This window comes from Oncorhynchus tshawytscha, linkage group LG28, assembly GCF_018296145.1.
Source record: "Oncorhynchus tshawytscha isolate Ot180627B linkage group LG28, Otsh_v2.0, whole genome shotgun sequence".
Classification (NCBI taxonomy): domain Eukaryota; kingdom Metazoa; phylum Chordata; class Actinopteri; order Salmoniformes; family Salmonidae; genus Oncorhynchus; species Oncorhynchus tshawytscha.
The window spans coordinates 44,098,148-44,122,539 of NC_056456.1; the positions used below are offsets into that span (position 1 = coordinate 44,098,148).

Below are 24,392 nucleotides of genomic sequence, written 5' to 3' on the forward strand. Positions count from 1 at the left end.
AGCCACCACTGTGCTTGAAAATATGGAGAGTGGTATTGGGTTTCCCTGAACATAACACAGTACAACACTTTGTATTCAGGACAAACGGTGAATTGGCTTTGCCACATTTTTTTGCAGTATAACTTTATTGCCTTTATTGCAAAGTACTGAGGAGTTTGTCATTGTAAAAAATAAACAGAAATGAGCTAAGCACAGGCAAAATCCTAAAGGAAAACCTGGATCAATCTGAGATAATGAATTCACCTTTCAGCAGGACAATAACCTAAAACAAGGTCAAATCTACACTGGAGTTATATACCGAGAAGACTGAATGTTCCTGAGTGGCCAAGTTAGTTTTGACTGAAATCTACTTGAAAATCTATTGCAAGACCTGAAAAATCTTTGTCTAGCTCAACAACCAATTTTGACAGAGATTGAAATAAGTTTAAAAGAACAATGGGCAAATGTTGCACAATCCAGGTGTGGAAAACTATTCGAGACTTGCCCAGAAAGATTCACAACTGTAATTGCTGCCAAAGGTGACTCTAGCATGTTTACTCAGGGCTGAACAACCCCCCCTCTACCCCCCTCTAGGCACTTCTCCTTTTCTGAATGGGTGTACGTTCTGAATAGGACACATGTAAATAATTTAAAGTTCACATTACAATGAAAATACAATAAGTCAAAACATTTTTATTGGACTTAATTTGGACTTAACTCCTTAATTCTTTATTTTTCCTTTTTCTCCAGAACAAAGATAAGATTTCCCCGTTCACAAAGACTCTGAAGCTGGACCGGAGTAAGTTATTGGGGGTTAAGGAAGGAAAACCACCCAAGTCTTCCATGAAACGCAAACTGTCTTTCACCATGAGCCCCCCTCGCAACGAGGAGAGACACTCCGACACAGGTAACGACCCACGAGCTACTCACCTGGATGCTACGTAACTGTGTGCGAGAAGACGATGGGGTATCTTTATTTTCCATAAATATCCTCTTGTCTTCATGAATAGTGTATATATAATTAAGCGTTAAGGCCAGAGTGGTGTGGTATATGGCCAATATACCACGGCTAGGGGCTGTTCTTATGCATGACGCAACGCGGTTACAGCCCTTAGTCGTGGTATATTGGCCATATACCACATTCCCACACAGGTTATCCTATATGCATGTTGTCCTATGTACAGGTAGTTTATACAGGTTATCCTATGTACAGGTAGTATATACAGGTTGTCCTATGTACAGGTCGTATATACAGGTTATCCTATATGCATGTTATCCTATGTACAGGTAGTATATACAGGTTATACTACACTGCATTTGGGAAAGTATTCAGACCCCTTGACTTTTTTCACATTTTGTTACGTTACATCCTTATTCTAAAATGGATTAAATACTTTTGTTCACTCATCAATCTAAACACAATACCCCTTAATGACGTCACAATACCCCTTAATGACGTCACAATACCCCTTAATGACAAACATATTACATTTGCATAAGTATTCAGACTCTTTACTCAGTACTTTGTTGAAGCACCTTTGGCAGTGATTACAGCCTTGAGTCTTCTTGGGTATGACGCTACAAGCTTGGTACACCTGTATTTGGAGAGTTTCTCACCGTGCTCCTCTGCAGATCCTCTCAATCTCTGTCTTGTTGGAGATGTTAAATTCGGCGCCGGTGTTCCTAAAAAAAATCATTTTAAAAAATCCGACACTGATCAAATCTCAGGTGTACTGAGCGCAAACTTGAACATTTTGAAAATTTCCAACGCAGTGAACACTGTTGGTATGAAGTGGCCAAGTAGGCTACTGTGGCTATTTGATCATAATGTTGACCTACCAGAGTGGCCTACCGTTTAAAAAACAATGGAGAACATGCATCCCATAATATGTTAACATGGAAATGGCTGTTCTATCATTAATATACAATGTGCAGGTGTTCAATATAGGCCTACATTCCATGAGACTTATGAAGAAAAACATGCAGGGCTTCACATGAACCTGTTTATCCACTTGTCCTTCAGACAAGGAGGTGACTGAACATGGTGTTGTTTGATGCAGGAAACCACTTTCTAAAATACAGTATTGTTCCTGTTATTACAGGGAATCAGACAAATTATGCTACTTTCTGCCTATTGGCTACTTGGCTTATTCAAATGATGCTACTTTTTGCCTATTGGTTACTTGGCTTATTCAAGCCTGTCTCAAAATACACCACAGCTCCTTTTTAAGACAAACAAAAAAATGCTCTACTTGACTGTCTTTTCAAAGGTCTCGAGACATGTACAGTGCCTTGCAAAAGTATCAGTTGTATATTGCACAAATCTGGCCTTTATGGAAGAGTGGCAAGAAGAAAGCCATTTCTTAAAGATATCCATAAAAAGTGTCGTTTAAAGTTTGCCACAAGCCACCTGGAGACACACCAAACATGTGGAAGAAGGTGCTCTGGTCAGATGAAACCAAAATGGAACTTTTTGGCAACAATGCAAAACCTTATGTTTGGCGTAAAAGCAACACAGCTCATCACCCATCCCCACTGTCAAACATGGTGGTGGCAGCATCATGGTTTTGGCCTGCTTTTCTTCAGCAGGTACAGGGAAGATGGTTAAAATTGATGGGAAGATGGATGGAGCCAAATACAGGACCATTCTGGAAGAAAACCTGATGGAGTCTGCAAAAGGCCTGAGACTGGGACGGCGATTTGTCTTCCAACAAGACAATGATCCAAAACATAAAGCAAAATCTACAATGGAATGGTTCAAAAATAAACATATCCAGGTGTTAGAATGGCCAAGTCAAAGTCCAGACCTGAATCCAATCGAGAATCTGTGGAAAGAACTGAAAACTGCTGTTCACAAATGCTCTCCATCCAACCTCACTGAGCTCGAGCTGTTTTGCAAGGAGGAATGGGAAAAAATGTCAGTCTCTCGATGTGCAAAACTGATAGAGACATACCCCAAGCGACTTACAGCTGTAATCGCAGCAAAAGGTGGCGCTACAAAGTATTAACTTAAGGGGGCTGGTATTTTTGCAGGAAATCAAAATGGTTGCAGCTATACAAATAACTCATCCAATGGGCTTTTGACTTCTCAAACCTGGCAGAAAGCGAACACCAGTATGACCCCTGCATCACCTTCATTAATTCAGCCACTTTAGGGAGAAGAACTGTGTGATGCTTGCCTTGGTTTATTTTTTGTTGTGGCCAGCAAATGCAAATGCGGACTAGTGAAAGCAAAATAGACTTGCTTGCCACCTTCTAACAAATAGTTTAGTTACGTTGTCCAGAGTGCATAAGAGACGAGAGGTGAGGTCCAGGCCGTTAGTGCTGAGTACCAGGTCATTAGGACCCAGCGGCCGTTAGTGCTGAGTACCAGGTCAATAGGACCCAGCGGCCGTTAGTGCTGAGTACCAGGTCAATAGGACCCAGCGGCCGTTAGTGCTGAGTACCAGGTCATTAGGACCCAGCGGTACCAGGTTAGTGCTGAGTACCAGGTCAATAGGACCCAGCGGCCGTTAGTGCTGAGTACCAGGTCATTAGGACCCAGCGGTCGTTAGTGCTGAGTACCAGGCCATTAGGACCCAGCGGTCGTTAGTGCTCAATTAGTTAGTGCATAATTAGTCTAGCCTATTGTAGACTGTATTATTATGTTGGATGGACTGGTTACCACCTCCATGCTACGCTCTATACGTTCTGTCTGAGAGAGAACATATTGGCCTTGGCGATGCTGTGGATTTCTCTGATAGGGCAGGGCAGGCTTACAGAGTTGGCCTACAATTTATAGTGAAATAGATTTTTAAATAGCCTAGTAATGGGGCATTTTCTTTTTTTTTTTTTACAAATATTTTCCTTATTAGTAGCTACATTACCATTTCTATATCCTTCTCCTGTCCTTCATTAATTTCTCGAGCACGCAGAGAAAGAGGCCGTCCACAGTTTAATGAAATGTATGCTTTGTTGTGAAAACGTTGTTACTATCCATGTTCCCGAACAGATTTCACTTGGTTTCTCAATAGCGGAACTGTGTAGCTGCAGGAACAGGGTTGGAGAGCCAATAGCGGCACTGTATAGCTGCAGGAACAGGGTTGGAGAGCCAATAGCGGCACTGTATAGCTGCAGGAACAGGGTTGGAGAGCCAATAGCGGCACTGTATAGCTGCAGGAACAGGGTTGGAGAGCCAATAGCGGCACTGTGTAGCTGCAGGAACAGGGTTGGAGAGCCAATAGCATACAGAGTTTGGGTGGAATATCACTGCAAGAGGCTGCTGGCTCCTCGGTGGAGGGGAGAGTTTTGATGGATATGCTATGAAACCGGAGTCGTCTACCTGGCTGATATGTTTTTATTAAATTTTTCTCTACTTTCTCAAATCGATAGCCTATAGTCGCGTCATGCAGCCCATATGGGGCGGCAGGGTAGCCTAGTGGTTAGAGCGTTGGACTACTAACCGAAAGGTTGCAAGTTCGAATCCCCTGAGCTGAAAAGGTACAAAATCTGTCGTTCTGCCGCTGAACAAGGCAGTTAACCCACTGTTCCTAAGTCCGTCATTGTAAATATGAATTTGTTCTTAACTGACTTGCCTGGTTAAATAAAGGTAAACAATTACATTTGATTTCTATGGTTTGTATCATTCACAACTAAAGTTGCCAGGACCTGTTTCAAAAATTCACTACGCTCAACATCACTCGCTCCGGAATGATATCTTTTCTATTTCATTTAGCGAAATTAAAATATATTCTTCTTATTGTAAAATCATATCAAATAAATGCTTGGCTCTTAAATGCCTATATCTATAGCCAGATAACATACAGTATCTAGTCAGATAAATGAACAAGCCTACAGTCTATAGACAATTAACATACAGTATCTAGTCTGTTAACATACAGTATCTAGTCTGATAGCATACAGTATCTAGTCTGTTAACATACAGTATCTAGTCTGATAGCATACAGTATCTAGTCTGATAGCATACAGTATCTAGTCTGTTAACATACAGTATCTAGTCTGATAGCATACAGTATCTAGTCTGTTAGCATACAGTATCTAGTCTGTTAGCATACAGTATCTAGTCTGATAGCATACAGTATCTAGTCTGTTAGCATACAGTATCTAGTCTGATAGCATACAGTATCTAGTCTGATAGCATACAGTATCTAGTCTGATAGCATACAGTATCTAGTCTGATAGCATACAGTATCTAGTCTGTTAACATACAGTATCTAGTCTGATAGCATACAGTATCTAGTCTGTTAACATACAGTATCTAGTCTGTTAACATACAGTATCTAGTCTGATAGCATACAGTATCTAGTCTGATAGCATACAGTATCTAGTCTAACATACAGTATCTAGTCTGATAACACACATTAGACTGACTCATATTCTGTTCTTCTGAAAAACATTTCCTTCGTATTGTGTTTCTTTAGACCTGACTAAATAAATGGATTTATTGTGATGGTGTGTACTTTATAAAACGTGTTTATGATCCAACGGCGCGTGTCAGCGTGGACAATAACTGCCAACATGGCCGCTGCAGCCCTTCATCACTGATCTTCTGTGTGTTTTGTGTGAAGGAGCGTTTTTGCGAGAAAGTTCGGCGTGCCTTAATGCTGTGCTTTCTGCCTGCTTTTCTCTCCTCTCCCTCTCCTCTACTCTCCCCTTCCTCCTTCTCTCCTCTCCTCTCCCTCTTCTCTCTCCTCTCCTCTACTCTCCCCCTCTCCTCTCCCCCTTACTCCCTCTACTCTCTCCCTCTCCTGTCCCCCTACTCTCTCTCCCTCTCCCTCCCCCTACTCCCTCTCCTCTCCCTCTCCTCTACTCTCCCTCCCTCCTCTCCTCTACTCTCCCCCTTACTCCCCCTACACCCTCTCCTCTCCCTGTCCTCTCCTCTCCCCTTCCTCCTTCCCTCCTCTCCCCCTCTCCTCTTCTCTCTCCCTCCTCTCCCCTCCCCTCTCCTCTCCCTCCTTCCACCTCCATCCCTCCCTCTCCTGCTCTGCCCAGTAGATGACTCAGTCCCAGACCAGTCCACTGAGTCCTGGGGAGAGTCTCCCTCCCTCCCTCCTCTGACTCCCTGCAGGATGTACTCAGCAGGTAACTGTACTGCAGCCCCTCCCTGGGTCCTCTAGACATGTGTATGTAGGTGTCTTGTCTCCCCTAGTGACTTCAGCCCTTGTAGGCCCCCTCCTTCCACCTCCATCCCTCCCGTGTCTCTGCTCTGCCCAGTAGATGAGTCAGTCCCAGACCAGTCCACTGAGTCCTGGGGAGAGTCTGAGGGGAGGTTAGTGACTCCCTGCAGGATGTACTCAGCAGGTAACTGTACTGCAGCTTCGGCCTGGGTCCTCTAGACATGTGTATGTAGGTGTCTTGTCTCGACGTAGTGACTTCAGCAGCTTGTAGGCCCCACTATCTGCTGTGCTGTAAACACACATGCTGTGCTGTAAACACATGTGGTGTGTGTCTTGTCCGGGATCACATCAAGTTGTATCATGCCAGGTCTAACCCACGCTGCTGTGCTACACTGTAAACACACATGAGCATGTGGCCTGTCCTCCCTGCCTGCTCTCTCTGGCTTCCTCCTCCCTGTCTGCCTGCTCTCTCTGGCTTCCTCCCCCCTGTCTGCCTGCTCTCTCTGGCTTCCTCCTCCCTGTCTGCCTGCTCTCTCTGGCTTCCTCCTCCCTGTCTGCCTGCTCTCTCTGGCTTCCTCCCCCTGTCTGCCTGCTCTCTCTGGCTTCCTCCCCCTGTCTGCCTGCTCTCTCTGGCTTCCTCCTCCCTGTCTGCCTGCTCTCTCTGGCTTCCTCCTCCCTGTCTGCCTGCTCTCTCTGGCTTCCTCCTCCCTGCCTGCCTGCTCTCTCTGGCTTCCTCCTCCCTGTCTGCCTGCTCTCTCTGGCTTCCTCCTCCCTGTCTGCCTGCTCTCTCTGGCTTGCTAGCTAGCTCACGTCATACAGGTCTGTATGTTGTTGACTTGATCCTATTATTAGTGATACGGTACCATCTTTGCCGACTACAAAGAATGTTTTTCTTTGTTCCCCCCTCTACTTGCTAACAGTTGTTTTTTTTGCGCGTGATGGAGAGATGGTGTGAATGATGAGGTTGGAGGGGGGAGAACCACTGAGTCACCTGTTGTTGATGAAGTCACCTGTTGTGTCCTATATGGCACCCTGTCCCCCTATATAGTGCCCTACATTTGGCCAGGCTCCATAGTGCTCAGGTGCACTATATAGAGAATAGGGTGCAATTTGGGATTCACACCTTGTTGGTTTGGAGAGATGTGTATTTGTCTCTAAGTCTAACCCTGTCCTAACTCTGTAGATAAAGATGGCCCGGATAAGAAGAAAGTCAAGAAGGAGTCTGGGGGGAGTAAGAAGGCCCCGGTTAATCTCCTGTTTGGCTACCCGCTGTCGGAACGAAAGCAGATGGCCCTCCTGATGCAGATGACCGCCAGGGACAACAGCCCAGGTTAGTCAGAACACATTCATGCCCTGTCTCCCCCCCCTCTCTCTCTCTCTCTCTTTCCTCTCTCATCTCTCTTACCCTCTCTCTTGCTCTCCTCTCTCATACCCTCTCCCTCTCTCTTAAGGAAAGCTTTGACTATGTACAGACTCAGTGAGCATAGCCTTGCTATTGAGAAAGGCCGCCGTAGGCAGACATGGCTCTCAAGAGAAGACAGGCTATGTGCTCACTGCCCACAAAATGAGGTGGAACCTGAGCTGCACTTCCTAACCTCCTGCCCAATGTATGACCATATTAGAGAGACATATTTCCCTCAGATTACACAGATCCACAAAGAATTTGAATATTATTACCGTCTCTCTTACCCTCTCCCTCTCTCTTACTCTCTCCCTCTCGCTTACCCTCTCTCCCTCTCTCTTACCCTCTCTTACCCTCTCCCTCTCTGTTACCCCTCTCTCCTGTATCCTCGTATCAACCTATAGGGATGTGGTAAGGACTATACTTATAAGGATGAGTCGTAATGCTAAACAACAGCCTTAAAGATAATGGACCTCCCAGTGTCAGTTTGTTTTGGTTGAGTGTTAGATCATCTCTAGTCTTTTGACTCTTTCTCTCTCACCTCCTCTCAGACTCGACCCCTAGCCACCTGTCCCAGGCCCCCCCGGTGCAGAAGAAGCTCCCCAGCAGCACGGCCTCCAGAGCGAGGGACAAGGTGAACAAGAGGAACGAGCGTGGCGAGACGCCGCTACACATGGCCGCCATACGAGGGGATGCCAAACAGGTCAAGGAGCTTATCAGCCTCGGAGCTGACGTCAACATTAAAGACTTCGCGGGTAAAAGAACACCTGGCCTTGAGACAACGATAAGGGTCTTTTATAGTGCAGAGATTTGCAGAAGTGTTGAGGATTCAGTTCATACTCAATGTTACGTTGCCCAGTAGTACTTTGTGTAAATGTGTCCCGTAGAAACAATGAATCAAGTATTTCATAGGTTAGTACTGTGTAGTTTGGGGCGGCAGGGTAGCCTAGTGGTTAGAGCGTTGGACTAGTAACCGAAAGGTTGCTGGATCGAATCCCCTAACGGACGAGGTAAAAATCTGTCGTTCTGCTGCTGAACAAGGCAGTTAACCCACTGTTCCCTGATTGGCCGTCATTGTAAATAAGAATTAGTTCTAAACTGACTTACCTAGTGAAATAAAAAAAATAGTATGATAATTATGTTATTACCATTTTAAAAATGCATCCTCTGTCAGGCTGGACGCCCCTTCACGAGGCGTGTAACCTTGGTTTCTTCGACGTGGCCAAGGTTCTGATTGCAGCCGGAGCAGAAGTCAACACTCAGGGTCTGGATGACGACACTCCGCTCCACGATGCCTCCAGCAGTGGACACACAGACGTAAGGGTTACTTCCCTCCCTCTGCCGCTCGCTCACTCTATAACCAGGATTACGTTAACTGACTCATTCCGTCAACTAACCATCGAGTAATGATGATACAACTTGGTCTAAAGAAAACGTCATTTTTCTATATTTCAAATCAAAATCACATTTATTTATATAGTCCTTCTTACATCAGCTGATATCTCCAAAGTGCTGTACAGAAACCCAGCCTCAAACCCCAAACAGCAAGCAATGCAGGTGTATATTTCTTGTCCTAAACCCATTTTCACAATTATCTGTTCATTCAAGACCATAACGGGTTCATTAACCACTTGTCCGATTCTCTTCCGTCTAGATTGTCAAGCTGCTGCTGACACACGGAGGAAATGCGTTCCAGGCCAACAAGCGAGGGGAGCGGCCTGTAGACGTAGCTGATTCTCAGGCGCTGGAGCTCCTCCTAAAGGGAGAGGTGCCCCTCTCAGACCCAGAGGATAGCCCCTCAGGTAGGGTGTCCTGTAGAGGATAGCGCCCCCGGTGTCCTGTAGAGGATAGCCCCCCCACCGGTAGGGTGTCCTGTAGAGGAAAGCCCCCACCCCACCCCCACCGGTAGGGTGTCCTGTAGAGAAAAGCCCTCCACCCCCGGTAGGGTGTCCTGTAGAGAAAAGCCCTCCACCCCGGTTGGGTGTCCTGTAGAGAAAAGCCCTCCACCCCCGGTAGGGTGTCCTGTAGAGAAAAGCTCTCCACCCCCGGTAGGGTGTCCTGTAGAGAAAAGCCCTCCACCCCCGGTAGGGTGTCCTGTAGAGAAAAGCCCTCCACCCCCGGTAGGGTGTCCTGTAGAGAAAAGCCCTCCACCCCCGGTAGGGTGTCCTGTAGAGAAAAGCCCTCCACCCCCGGTAGGGTGTCCTGTAGAGAAAAGTCCTCCACCCCCGGTAGGGTGTCCTGTAGAGGATAGCCCCCCATCGGGGGTGTCCTGTAGGGGAAAGCCCCCCGGTAGGGTGTCCTGTAGGGAAAGCCCCCCGGTAGGGTGTCCTGTAGAGGAAAGCCCTCCACCCCCGGTAGGGTGTCCGAAAGCCCCCACCCCCGGTAGGGTGTCCTAGAGGAAAGCCCCCACCCCGGTAGGGTGAGGAAAGCCCTCCACCCCCGGCAGGGTGTCCTGTAGAGAAAGCCCTCCACCCCCCGGTAGGGTGTCCTGTAGAGAAAGCCCTCCACCCCCGGTAGGGTGTCCTGTAGAGAAAAGCCCTCCACACCCCGGTAGGGTGTCCTGTAGAGGAAAGCCCTCCACCCCCGGTAGGGTGTCCTGTAGAGGAAAGCCCTCCACCCCGGTAGGGTGTCCTGTAGAGGAAAGCCCCCCACCCCCGGTAGGGTGTCCTGTAGAGGAAAGCCCCCACCCCCGGTAGGGTGTCCTGTAGAGGAAAGCCCCCACCCCCGGTAGGGTGTCCGAAAGCCCCCACCCCCGGTAGGGTGTCCTGTAGAGGAAAGCCCCCCAAGGGTGTCCCCCCCCACCCCCGGCAGGGTGTCCTGTAGGGGAAAGCCCCCCACCCCCCGGCAGGGTGTCCTGTAGAGTTGCATCTTTGCCATTAGATGGTGTTTTTATCGTATTTTTAAAAAGTTTATTCTATTTTGTGATTTCAAAAATAAACGTGTGTTTATGGATCTCTCATTTGTTATATTTGCTTGCATATGGTAATTTTACCTTTTTTAATTAAACTTAATTTAAAAACAAGGTTTGTAATTATTGTGTTCCTCTATACTATACAAACACTGGCAATCAAACAAGATTTTAATTCCTCCATTGTCCTTATGTTCTCTCTACAGAGTCAGAAGGCCCTCCGTCGGTGAATCCCTCCAGCGTGGACGTTGATGACGACCACCTGGATGACTCGGACGTGGGAAAGGACTCTGACGGAAAGCAGAGCACAGTGAAGGCCTCATCCTCCATGTCCGGCCTGGATGAGTATGAGTTCAAAGACGAAGAGGACTTGAGTAAAGCCCTGAACGATCGACACATCCTCCGGAGAGAGCTGAGGGAGAAGGAAAGGAATCATTTGGTGAAGCAGAGCAATAAAGGGGGCGGGAGCGGCTCAGTCCAGTCCTCGAAGTCTAAGAAGACGAAGACGTCGTCCCGTGTTCGCTACTGCAGCTCGGATAGTTCCAGTGATGAGATGGAGATGCCAACAGAGAGAAGAAGCTCTCCGACCTGCTCCAACGGCTCTGAGGGACACAAGGCGTCAGACGCCAGCAGGACTAAGAAAGAGAACCTCTGCAGCCTCACGACTTCCGAACAGAAAGACAAAAGCAGCAAAGTCAAGAAAAAGAACAAGAACCAGAGCAAGAACAAGGAGAACCAGGAGGACGAGAAGGAGAACAGCAAGGCTCTGGTGTTTTCCGTAGCCACCGTGTCTGTGTCGGAGACACACATGGACAAGAACAGCCGAGGACTCTGTGGGGACGAGGACTCGTTCAAAATCTCCTTCAGTCCCAAGGACGACTCGTCCGTCCACCTTTTCCACCTGTCTGCCACCGTCAAGTCTCCTAAGCTCAACTACGGTCTGGCCGACAAGCAGCCGTCCTCCAACCCGCTCAAACAGGAGAACGCCAAGATGACATGCGTTTCGATTGCCGAAGGCCCCTCTCCGCCAGATGGTGTCAAGTACAACCACTACAACCCAGAGTCTGAGTTCTGCACGGAGAGCTCCAGTAGTAAAGGCTGCAAGCACAAGGAGAAGAGCAAGCACCACCAGAAGGACGTCGCCGTGGACTGTAGCGTCGGGGGCGGCGGATCCAGTCCGCATAATAAAGAACGCAGCGTGGTCCACAGCTCTGACGGTGGTGCCTTACGGAAGACGGACAAAGATGGCAAAGTGGTCAAAAAACATAAACTAAAACACAAGGAGAAGAACAACCACTGCAGGGAGTATGAGGCGGACAGGGAGAGGAACCGCCACCGGCAGAAGGAGGGCGGCAGGAAGGAAGGCCAAAAGAACCAGGAGTTCGACAGGGAGTTCTGGAAAGAGAACTTCTTCAATGACGATGAACCTCCGCCTCCAGGGAAAACTGAGACCGAGAGGGAGGACGGCTCTCCTGTGAAGGAAGAGAGGGGGACGAAAGAAATATACCCCTCTAGCATCGGCATGGAGACTAGGCTGAGAGAGGTGCAAGAGAAGGATAGAGACAAGGTGGTGAAGAAGGAAGGGAAGGAAACCTCTCACTGTAAAGAGAAAGGAGGAAAAGATGGGAAGCCCATTGAGCGTGAGGAGAGGACAGAGTGCCTCAGCTCCACCTCTGGACGGACTACCTCACTTCCTGAGGAGACGCAGCATAACACTACAAGCGTGAAAGATGAACCGGAGGATAAACCGGTAACTGAGACCACGTCTACGGCTGATTTAGCCCGACTGGATGCCTCTGAGAAAGACCAGCGGGACAAATCTGACAGGAGGCCTTCTGTAAAGGAACGGGAGACTGAAAAGACTGATAAAAAGAATCCCGAGAAGGAGAAGAAGGTTAAGATGGAGCACCTGGCGAAATCAGAGAATTGGCAAAATTCCATGGATCGCTGGAGGGAGAAGGAGAGGATGGCGTCTGGCTCATCTCATTTGTCCCCTGGTGACAAGAACCACAAAGAGAGCGAAAAGCTCAGAGCCTTGTCCACGACAAAAAAACACGAAGAAAGCAAGGACAAGAAGAGCAAAGAGAAGCCCGATAAGAAGAGCGAGAGGGAGAGGCAGGAGAGGGAGTACAGAGACAAAGATAGGATAGGCTGGGATAACAAAGGAAAACCACCTTCAGAGAAATGCACTGATCAAAGTAAATTGGATCGTGCTAAGGAGAAAGACAAAGACTGCGATAAGAAGAAAAGGGAAAAATCTAAAGACGGCTCTTCATCTTCCTCCAGCTCTAACCTGAAGCTCCCCTTGGAGGAGAAGAAAGGCTATGTGTCTGAAAGTGGCAAGACCACACCAGCAAAACTCCTAAAGGAGGAGGTCCTGAAAACGCCAGAGAAAGACCGAGACCGAAGAGACAGAGAATCCAGAGACTTTGACCGGCACAGAGATCGAGACAAAGATCGTCACAAGAGCGACAAGGACCGTTCCAAGGAGGGTAGCAAGGCCTGTAAGACCAAATCCAACGAGACTGAGACTGACCGAGACAACAGGTCCAAAGCTAAAGCCTTGGCTGCCACCCGGGAAGAGAAGCGACCCAAAGAGAAACGTCTGGTCAACGAGGACCTGAGGCAGACCAGCTTCGAACGAATGCTGAGTCTGAAGGACCAGGAGATTGAACAGTGGCACCGGAAGCATCTAGAAAAGATCAAACAGAAGGAGAGAGAGAGGATGAAACAACGACCCTCTACGACAACAGACCCAGGGAAGCTCAAAAGCAAAGCCAAGACTATGTCCTTGTCATCTGGAGAACAGTGTTCGAGCAAAGAACTGCTTCGCTCCAAGAGCTCCGAAGGCTCTGGCGACGCTCATGGCCGGGACCGAGACAAACCTATAAAGGAGAGCACCAGCTCCAGGACCATGTCCCTAGACGGGAAAACACTCTCCTCCCTCAGTGGGAAGTTGATGGCTGGTATTGAGAACAGCTTGAGCAGGTCCCCCAGGCCGGAGAGCGAGCGGTCGGGTCTCATGTCCGTGTCGATGTTCTCCATGGCCAGTTCTGAGGACTCCTGTCAGGCAACCATGTTGACGCCGAGACCCGTAGAGTATGACTCGGATATGACCCTGGATGCCTCCCAGGACTCTCAGCCGCTTTTCCTACTGTCTTCCCTCCTCTCACAGTCTAGATCATCTGCCGTTCATGACAAAGACCACAACGGTCTTCCAGACTCAGCTCAAGGTAACAGGACTCCGCTGCAGAGCCGACACACTTCCCCTTACCTTATAGCTATTCTGGACGAGGAAGCAAACTCTGCGACGGCAGGTAAACATTTTGAAACGCTGTCAAAGGCCAGCGTGGTGCCTGCTGCTCAACCAAATGAAGAGCCTTCAGGTTTTCAGCTTCCTTCAGAAACCTGTGCAGATCTGGAGGAGAGCCAGAGTCAAAGGGGTCCTACTCAGATGCTTCCAAATCTCCCTAATGCAAGAACATATGCAGATCTCAACACTGAGAGTGAAGGTAACACCGCTCCAAGAACATATGCAGATCTCAACACTGAGAGTGAAGGGAACACCGCTTCAGGTGTCCATCTTCCACCTCAAGCGTCCAACACCAGAGATCCTCTTGTAAAGGACTCCGCAACACTTCAACAGGCTAGTGTCCAACAGCTAGCTACGCCAGAAGAGAGAGGGTTTTCTTCCACCTCTGATCCTCTCCTAATACGGGACGTCCAATGTATCCCCGTTGAGACCTTCACTGCGGCGCCCGAATGTAGCACAAAGTACTTGCCCTCTGAGGACATGACGCCACTGGTAACATTATCTTCTCTATCCTGTCAACTGCCTTTCTCCAGCAACGAAACCACCTCATCTCTCTCTGCTAGCCAGTCACGGGAAACCCTTCCAAACACCAGTACGGTGACCTCACAGCAGACGAAGACAGAGATTGGTGGAGATTTGGCTCTTGATTCTAAAGACACAACTCCAGTTGAGAATGCAGCCAGCAGCTCTGAAAACAGAGCAGCTGTAGAGAGCCTTGACAGTGTGTTAGGAGCGTCTCGACCAGGAGCGATGGACAACCCAGTAGCCTCCACCAGCAGTGTTAGTACAGAGGAATCTATGCAGAGTAGAACCAATGAATCTCAAGAGGACATGGACACTGACGCAAGCTTTCAGGATTGTAAGCAATCCAGATTCTCCAGTGACGTTGTCGACTCCAGCGATCCTCAACGGGGGAAAAACGATCATGCTAGCCAGCATACACTATCTACTGTGTCGCGATGGCCGTGCCTTGAACACAAATCGGAAGAAACTTCTGATACACCTGACAACACATTGGAGAAGAGCCGAGGTCCTGAGGTCATGTCAACAGGAAGGACTAGTTGTCGGTCTTCGTCAGAAGGCAGTAATATGGTCACCGTCCCTGAGGTGAAATTAGAGCCATGCCCAGAGCCAATGGAAATGGCTTCTACCTCTGAGGAGAGATCAGAAGGACAGACACTGTGCGGTGCTTCTGGACAGTTTAGTAACTTCCAGCAAGGCTCGCAGACAGACCAGAGTGGTAGTAGTGGTAGTTACAGCTGCAGTGGGTTTTCTGCTAGCTCTTCCCCCCAGTCTGGGGACAGAGACTCTGACTCCTCCGGGGCTAAGGCCAAGGTCCGCTCCGTAACCATGGAAGAGGACCAGGACCGCCAGCAGACCCACCCCAGGAAGAGGAAAATGCCAAGGATGTCTACCTCAAACCAGGCCGGAGGCAGCACACAACAGGTGGGTTCCTCTGGAGGATAATGGAGGGGGAGAGGTTGGAGGTGAGGGAGGAATAGAGGGATGGGTGTATGGCTGAGAGAGAATGAGGTTTAGGAGGGAGACTGGGAGGAAGTGGAAAGGAAGAAGAAGTAAAGGAGGGGATACTGGATATATATCTAACTTATCTTGGTAACAGTAAAGTTTCTTATCTCCTCTACATTACCTTACGCCTCCCCTACCTTACCGTGTGCCTCCCCTACCTTACCGTGTGCCTCCCCTACTCCCCTACCTTACCGTGTGCCTCCCCTACTCCCCTACCTTACCGTGTGCCTCCCCTACTCCCCTACCTTACCGTGTGCCTCCCTACTCCCCTACCTACCGTGTGCCTCCCCTACTCCCCTACCTTACCGTGTGCCTCCCCTACCTTACCGTGTGCCTCCCCTACCTAACCGTGTGCCTCCCCTACCTAACCGTGTGCCTCCCCTACCTAACCGTGTGCCTCCCCTACCTAACCGTGTGCCTCCCCTACCTAACCGTGTGCCTCCCCTACCTAACCGTGTGCCTCCCCTACCTAACCGTGTGCCTCCCCTACCTAACCGTGTGCCTCCCCTACCTAACCGTGTGCCTCCCCTACCTAACCGTGTGCCTCTTCTCGTCTTTGCTCAGGGGATGGAGAAGCCTCAGCCGTCTCTGGCGGCCATCGTTGACTCTTTGAAGCTGGAGGAGATTCAGCCGTACCAGACGGAGAGGGCCAACCCTTACTACGAGTTCCTGCACATCCGCAAGAAGATCGAGGAGAACCGCAAAGTGCTGCTGAGCGTCATCCCCCAGCCGCCGCAGTATTACGACGAATACGTGACGTTTACAGGATCGTACCTGCTAGACGGGAACCCCTTCGGCAAACTCTGTGTTCCGACTGTGAGTCTGCAGTTTGATCATTAAAGGGTTCGGTACTCCTTGACTGAAAATCTCTATTGACACTTAAGAGAGCATCTCCACTCCTGTGTTTTATTATTTTATCTCCTCTGTCCTCTCTTGGATCTCCTCTGTCCTCTCTTGGATCTCCTCTGTCCTCTCTTGGATCTCCTCTGTCCTCTCTTGGATCTCCTCTGTCCTCTCTTGGATCTCCTCTGTCCTCTCTTGGATCTCCTCTGTCCTCTCTTGGATCTCCTCTGTCCTCTCTTGGATCTCCTCTGTCCTCTCTTGGATCTCCTCTGTCCTCTCTTGGATCTCCTCTGTCCTCTCTTGGATCTCCTCTGTCCTATCTTGGATCTCCTCTGTCCTATCTTGGATCTCCTCTGTCCTCTCTTGGATCTCCTCTGTCCTCTCTTGGATCTCCTCTGTCCTATCTCCTCTCTTTTCCCATTGAATGTTTCTTTATCGCTAATGTCCTCCACTCAAAACACTCCTGCATTAAAGGGTCTTATTAAACAATCTTCAAATGTTTCATGATGTTGACCTGTTTGTAATGTTTATATTAATTTGTCTCTTAACAGATAACTCCCCCTCCGTCTCTACCGGACCAACTGAAGGAGATGTTTAAACAACAGGAAGTTGTTCGTATGAAGCTACGCTTGCAACACAGCATTGAACGGGTATGTGGAGTGAATTTAAGCTCCGTCCTATTTAATTTTCCTTTTTATAGCTTGATCGTACTTATTTAGGAACTGTTATTTACGTTGAATACTGGTTGACGTTACAAATACAAGTAGGAGATGCTTTCGTTTTCTTCTGTCTCAACTATTAAACTCAACTCCACCCTTTTCCTCCACTCCTTATTCTAGTCCAACTCAACTCCTCTTTCCTCCACTCCTTATTCTAGTCCAACTCAACTCTTCTCTTCTTCTCTCTTCCAGGAAAAGTTAATTGTTTCCAACGAACAGGAAGTGTTACGAGTTCACTACCGGGCTGCCAGAACACTAGCCAATCAGACGCTCCCGTTTAGTGCGTGCACCGTGCTATTGGACGCCGAGGTGTACAACATGCCGCAGGATGCCCAGGCAAGTGGCATGATGTCACGTACTGTAGAATCAGTAAGTTTGTATCAATCAGTCACATTTATTTATAATGTACTGTAGAAACAGTCATTTTGTATCAATAAGTCATATTTGTTTAAAATGTATAATCAGTAAGTTGGTATCGACCAATCAATAGATCACATTTATTTAAACTAAAATAATGTAGATTCTAAGTTGGCATCAATCAACTAATCGAATGTATTTATAAATCCCTTTGCTAACAGCAGTTGTATTTTAATATTTTTTGTCATGACGCAAACACTCAGTGATTTCCAGTTAACACAGTAACTAACGCTGCCCGTTCTGATCCATAATGGTTCAACAGAACCGTAACTAACGCTGCCCGTTCTGATCCATAATGGTTCAACAGAACCGTAACTAACGCTGCCCGTTCTGATCCATAATGGTTCAACAGAACCGTAACTAACGCTGCCCGTTCTGATCCATAATGGTTCAACAGAACCGTAACTAACGCTGCCCGTTCTGATCCATAATGGTTCAACAGAACCGTAACTAACGCTGCCCGTTTTTGGTAACATTGTATTATCGATGTTGTGTTTCTAGGGAGACCAAGATGGCAAGACGTCTGTGAGGGATCGTTTCAACGCCCGCCAGTTTATGTCCTGGTTGCAAGACGTGGACGACAAGTTTGATAAACTCAAGGTACGCTTGGTCTCTGTAAACATGGCCCTTCTTGCAGCAGTAAAACTAATGTTGGAACGTAATACTCAATCTACGGTGGTATGTTTTTGTTCATCTATTCGGTCTGATGCAGTAAGTGGCTACATATCGGTTTTGGGGAGTTTGGACTCTCTATTTCCGATAGTACTTCTCGTTTTTAAATGCTTGTTTTGCCAAATTAATACATCTCAATAATGTCAAAATGGTCTGAATTGGGTTTTAGGGTGAAGTTCATGTCTCATACCTTTCTCCTTCTCTCTAACTCTTCTCCTTTCCTCCTCCATCTTATTAATATCCCCCCCAGACGTGTCTTCTGATGAGGCAGCAGCACGAGGCAGCAGCTCTTAATGCTGTCCAGCGTCTCCATTGGCAGCTGAAACTCCAGGAGCTGGATCCAGTCGTGTACAAGTCCACCTCCATCTTCGAGATACCCGAGTTCTACATCCCCCTGGTAGAGGTCAACGACGACTTTGACCTCACGCCCATATGACCCGTGACCTTTAGGCTACACGACCCACGGTAAGGGTCAGGCAGAGGACGGATCATCTAGTGGCCATCTACCTCGAACAGGAATGAAGTAATGGAGGGGGTAACATGTTGGAAGGCATGAAGAAAGGTCAAGCACTGAAGTTGACGGAGCTTGGGGGTGTGGTAGATCACCGCTCTTGGGGGGTGCATGGTTAGAGAGCACCGCTCTTGGGGGTGCGTGGTTAGAGAGCACCGCTCTTGGGGGTGCGTGGTTAGAGAGCACCGCTCTTGGGGGTGCGTGGTTAGCGAGCACCGCTCTTGGGGGTGCGTGGTTAGAGAGCACCGCTCTTGGGGGTGCGTGGTTAGAGAGCACCGCTCTTGGGGGTGCGTGGTTAGAGAGCACCGCTCTTGGGGGTGCGTGGTTAGAGAGCACCGCTCTTGGGGGTGCGTGGTTAGAGAGCACCGCTCTTGGGGGTGCGTGGTTAGAGAGCACCGCTCTTGGGGGTGCGTGGTTAGAGAGCACCGCTCTTGGGGGTGCGTGGTTAGAGAGCACCGCTCTTGGGGGTGCGTGGTTAAAGAGCACCGCTCTTGGGGGTGCGTGGTTAGAGAGCACCGCTCTTGGGGGGTGCGTGGTTAGAGAGCACCGCTCTTGGGGGGTGCGTGGTTAGAGAGCACCGCTCTTGGGGGGTGCGTGGTTAGAGAGCACCGCTCTTGGGGGGTGCGTGGTTAGAGAGCACCGCTCTTGGGGGTGCGTGGTTAGAGAGCACCGCTCTTGGGGGGTGCGTGGTTAGAGAGCACCGCTCTTGGGGGTGCGTGGTTAGAGAGCACCGCTCTTGGGGGTGCGTGGTTAGAGAGCACCGCTCTTGGGGGGTGCGTGGTTAGAGAGCACCGCTCTTGGGGGGTGCGTGGTTAGAGAGCACCGCTCTTGGGGGGTGCGTGGTTAGAGAGCACCGCTCTTGGGGGGTGCGTGGTTAGCGAGCACCTCCCTGTGGAGACTACCATCCCTGTGCCCGCTGCACCTTCCTCACCAGGCAGGGTTACAAAAAAAAAGAATTTGTTTTCAATTTGTGCGTTTTGTTCAATACATAATGTACAGACTTGTGCTCTTAATTATTATTTTTTTAACTTATTTTCTACGTAAAGATTGTGCATTTGTAAATAACCCATGTAATTATGGTTTTGAACTTGTACAGGGAAAAAATAAGTAATAGATATTTTAATCGTAAAAGGTTATTTTGTTTTGTCTGGACCAAAGTTGGTTTTTATATTGAGTCGTGTCAAGTTCCTTGTTGTTGTTATCGTTAAAGTCGATGTTATTGGCTTAACTCTTGAAGCATGTGTTGGATCGGGTTTGGTTCCGTTTGGTTCCGTTGTTTCTTCCATTTCCCCTCTGGACTGGAGTTGGATCCAGGCACCACAACGAGGTGTTCATTCTAATGGAGTTGGATCCAGGCACCACAACGAAGGTGTTCATTCTAATGGAGTTGGATCCAGGCACCACAACGAGGTGTTCATTCTAATGGAGTTGGATCCAGGCACCACAACGAGGTGTTCATTCTAATGGAGTTGGATCCAGGCACCACAACGAAGGTGTTCATTCTAATGGAGTTGTGATTTTTGGATGCTGCTGTTGTCGTTGCAGGCTGGTAGCTTTTACTCCCCAGAAGAAGCTGTACCGTTGAAAGTTCAGTTAAACCTTCAAAAAAAGAGTCATTCGTCGTCATTCGCTCCCCTTAGTTTGCAACAAAAGGATGCATCTGAAATGGCACCCTATTCCCTATATAGTACACTACTTTTCATCAGGAATCTATACTGGCTCTAGTGAAAAGTAGTGCACTATATAGGGGATAGGGTGCCATTTGGGATACTGGAACACTCCGTGTACAGCCTCTATCCCGTGTGTGTGTGTGTGTGTGTGTGTGTGTAGTCCAGTGGTTGTGTCATTAAAAAATACACCGTTTGTTGTGGCTTCTATTAGGAGAAGAAAATAACCATCCTTTTCCAGTTTTAATGTGAGAATTTAATGCAACAAAACCTATTTTTTCAAACGTCATTTTGAACAGAAGTTCTAAAAAAATATGTCTATTTTAATATTTACTTGTTACATGACATGTACATATTTGTTATATATATATATAATTGAATAAATTTTATTGGTTGTGAATTCAAATCTTGTCTTGGTAGTTTTGGTTTCATCAACTTTTTTTTTTTTGTGTCTATTAGCAAACCGTTATTAGTGTGTTTTTATATGCCTGACGACTACTGCTGAATTGTATTATTTATTAATTATCAATCACGCCAATAAACGCGTATGGGCGTGGCGTTGGCCGCAGAGATGTGGTCACTTGTGAGGCTAGGGTTTCACGTGTAGGGGGGGGGATTATGATTTTGTAATGTGATTGTTTTTCTTTGGTAGAATCTGTCGGTGATATAACCTTCCAGTAGGTGGCGACATACACATCCCAGTAATGATGTCCCTAAATCAATGCTGTTAAATTGTTCAACCAGATGTTTAAGCTCCTGAATGGATCTGTCACTTACTGAGTTGTGTTGATTTGGCTGACTAACATCTCCCTCTACAATAGCAAAATAAGATGTGTACATTACCTTGTGTGGGGAAGCACATCAGCGGTGCGTCTCTCAGTGGGGGATGCCTATACACTGCTACTTGATGGCTTCCCAGTTGCCTTTTCACCCCTAACGTGTACAGAATGCCCCCTGTTCGCGGGTTCTCTTGAAAAGCCAACAGACCTCGCCACACTGATTTCATCTCACCTGCCTACCCGCCTGTCCAACCAATTGGAGAGCGAGGGCTTCAGTGCCCAAAAGACTCTTCTAGTATGGGCAGCGCCATTTTTGAAGTAGGTACCAGGGTGGGACTTCCTGTGGGTTAAGGAAGGATCACATAATTCCATCCAAGTCATCAGGAGGGATCAGCCAAAGAATTATACTTGTGAGTAAAAACATTCCATAACTGCAGATGGCAGTAAATCACCATCCTGGTCTTTATACCTGTTCAGACAACAGCCTCCAGGGGGCAGTAAATCACCATCCTGGTCTTTATACCTGTTCAGACAACAGCCTCCAGGGGGCAGTAAATCACCATCCTGGTCTTTATACCTGTTCAGACAACAGCCTCCAGGGGGCAGCACCCTGACAGTTTGTTTACCGACTCGTAGTAAAAGAAGGTTGGACTGCAAAATGGAGATCAATGGTGATGCCGCGCTCTCGCCGACACCATAATACGGCCGTGCCCTCACCTACAGCATAATACTGCCGCGCTTACACCTACACCATAATACTGCCATTCTCTCATCAACGCCATAATACTGCCCGTGCTCTCACCTACACCATAATACTGCCATTCTCTCATCAACGCCATAATACTGCCCGTGCTCTCACCTACACCATAATACTGCCATTCTCTCACCTACACCATAATACTGCCGTGCTCTCACCTACACCATGATACTGCCCGTGCTCTCACCTACACCATGATACTGCCGTGCTCTCACCTACACCATAATACTGCCGTGCTCTCACCTACACCATAATACTGCCGTGCTCTCACCTACACCATAATACTGCCATTCTCTCACCTACACCATGATACTGCCGTGCTCTCACCTACACCATAATACTGCCATTCTCTCACCTACACCATGATACTGCCGAGCTCTCACCTACACCATAATACTGCCATTCTCTCACCTACACCATGATACTGCCGTGCTCTCACCTACACCATGATACTGCCGTGCTCTCACCTACACCATAATGGGACAGATACCATATCTATACAGTGGAGTAATACAAATGAATGTGTTATGAGGCTTTCGCTTAATGATTGAGTGTATGATTTAAGTTTGTGGGTGTGGTATGAAGGTTGGAGATATTGTTTATTTCGACATTATAAAGACCAGTGTTTTAGATGGATGCCAAACAAACTGTTAGGTCCTACATAAATCTGTCCCAACAACAGAGCTTTCTTTTCAGTACCATGGAGTGAATCCTTACCATCGCTACACCTGGCTATCAGTGGAGTCTTGTCTGGCAGCCAAACAGTTCGTTCAGCCTCATTTACTGCCTTTTTAAAAAACATAGCTGATATGGCTGACTTGCTTAAACAAATGTGGTTTCTACTGACAATTGAGATGTACAAACTATGGCGTAAGGGGACGACAAGTGGATAAGAGGCAATCTGTAATTTAGATTAAGACATTAATGAGCGAGCTAGGACGGACGTTGTCAGTATAACTATTTGTTCAGCACTTTTGAAATGTAAAGTTACAGAATTCAGAACATGGTCCGTTCTTAGTGTATTCCCTGTACAACAAGGCAGAACTGTAGGACAAAGGGGGGATATAAACAGACAATGAAAGCTCTTACAATAGTCAATGATTTAATTTCTCTAAAACACTTAGTGGGGCAAAAAGTATTTAGTCAGCCACCAATTGTGCAAGTTCTCCCACTTAAAAAGATGAGAGGCCTGTAATTTCCATCATAGGTACACTTCAACTATGACAGACAAAATGAGAAAAAAAAATCCAGAAAATCACATTGTAGGATTTTTAATGAATTTATTTGCAAATGATGGTGGAAAACCTGCGTTTTGGAGCTGCCTAACAGCTCGCGTAAACTAGCAGGTGGTAAATTGCCACGTGCCGTTTCGGCGTTCTGGCAGCATATAGCAGCACGTTCGATGGTGCATCAAGAATTCAGCAAGTTTGTATGAAGGTCTGGTTATCAAATGGTTATCAAATGGGTAAATATGTTAATCCGTTCTCCATTTCATGAATGTATTCACAGGTAAATAGTAAATATCCTCTAAACCCCTCTGGTGACAAACTAACTTTGCTGCCCTGTTTCCAATCGTCCACATGGCTGGGAGAACAACTTATTCAAGTAAGTAAATACACTTTTAAAATGCTTTTAAAAACGATGTATGATTAGCTTACTAGCTACAGTGCAGGCTAACTCAAATGAGCTGCTAAATGAGCTAGCTATCTAGCCAACTTGAAATACTGTATAGATAGCTAGCTAAGTGAATACAATGTTTACCAGATACCTTACTTCATATTAGCTAGCTATCTTGATGTATTTATCACTAAAAAAGCGAACTCAAAATACATTTGTAGGTAGCTAGCTAACAGCCATGGAGGAGAGTGAAAGGATAGCAGCACCAACTGTCAGTGAGAGAGGAGGCTATTCTGGATAGGGCAGGTACTTTTGTGTTGTTCCAGTCCCTAGAAGTGATGACGAAGATAAAACAGTGCGGTCTAATTTGAGTGAATGAAGTCAGTTCCTTGTGAGGTTTTCTGTCCTCAGACACAGAGCTGTGGTTCTCAGTCCTGGTCTTGGGGATGTAATCCACAATGACCTGGTAATGTAAAAGTCTAATAATAACATTACCTTCCATATTCCTACACATATAGTTGAAGTCGAAAGTTTACATAGAGTTTTTTTAATGACTCTTTCAACCACTCCACACATTTCTTGTTAACAAACTATAGTTTTGTCAAGTCGGTTAGGACATCTTCTTTGTGCATGACATAAGTAATTTTTCCAATAATTGTTTACAGACAGATTATTTCACTTAGAATTCACTGTATCACAATTCCAGTGGGTCAGAAGTTTACAGACACTAAGTTGACTGTGCCTTTAAATAGCTTGGAAAATTCCAGAAAATTATATAATGGCTTTAGAAACTTCTGATAGGCTAATTGACATCATTTGAGTCAATTGGAGGTGCACATGTGGATGTATTTCAAGGCCTACTTTCGAACTCAGTGCCTCTTTGCTTGACATCATGGGAAAATCAAAAGAAATCAGCCAAGACCTCAGGAAAAAAAATTGTAGACCTCCAAGTCTGGTTCATCCTTGGGAGCAATTTCCAAATGCCTGAAGGTACCACGTTGATCTGTACAAACAATAGTATGCAAGTATAAACACATTGGGGACCACGCAGCCGTCATACCACTCAGGAAGGAGACACGTTCTGTCTCCTAGAGATGAACGCACTTTGGTGAAAAAAGGGCAAATCAATCCCAGAACAACAGCAAAGGACCTTGTGAAGATGCTG

General features: G+C 47.2%; 1 protein-coding gene across 6 annotated transcripts in view; it reads left to right on the forward strand.

Moving 5' to 3' along the window:
- The window catches only part of LOC112237435 (ankyrin repeat domain-containing protein 12-like), a 48,245-nt gene extending 27,765 nt beyond the window's left edge, over nt 1-20,480 (forward strand). Inside the window, exons 3-15 of one of the 6 annotated variants that reach the window (XR_006080257.1) lie at nt 730-886; nt 6,193-6,279; nt 7,279-7,425; nt 8,049-8,252; nt 8,672-8,814; nt 9,152-9,299; nt 10,612-15,164; nt 15,810-16,061; nt 16,640-16,738; nt 17,000-17,176; nt 17,726-17,824; nt 18,147-19,734; nt 19,777-20,480. Coding sequence is in view for 5 of the 6 variants with exons in the window: in XM_042308323.1 (XP_042164257.1) it covers nt 730-886; nt 6,193-6,279; nt 7,279-7,425; nt 8,049-8,252; nt 8,672-8,814; nt 9,152-9,299; nt 10,612-15,164; nt 15,810-16,061; nt 16,640-16,738; nt 17,000-17,176; nt 17,726-17,824; nt 18,147-18,332 (6,252 nt within the window). In the remaining variant the exon portion in view is untranslated. Of the gene's footprint in view, nt 1-729; nt 887-6,039; nt 6,061-6,192; nt 6,280-7,278; nt 7,426-8,048; nt 8,253-8,671; nt 8,815-9,151; nt 9,300-10,611; nt 15,165-15,809; nt 16,062-16,639; nt 16,739-16,999; nt 17,177-17,725; nt 17,825-18,146 lie in introns of those variants that run through there. The other 5 variants (XM_042308325.1, XM_042308323.1, XM_042308324.1 and 2 more) reach the window with 5 other exon arrangements.
- The last annotated feature ends 3,912 nt before the right edge of the window (nt 20,481-24,392 follow it).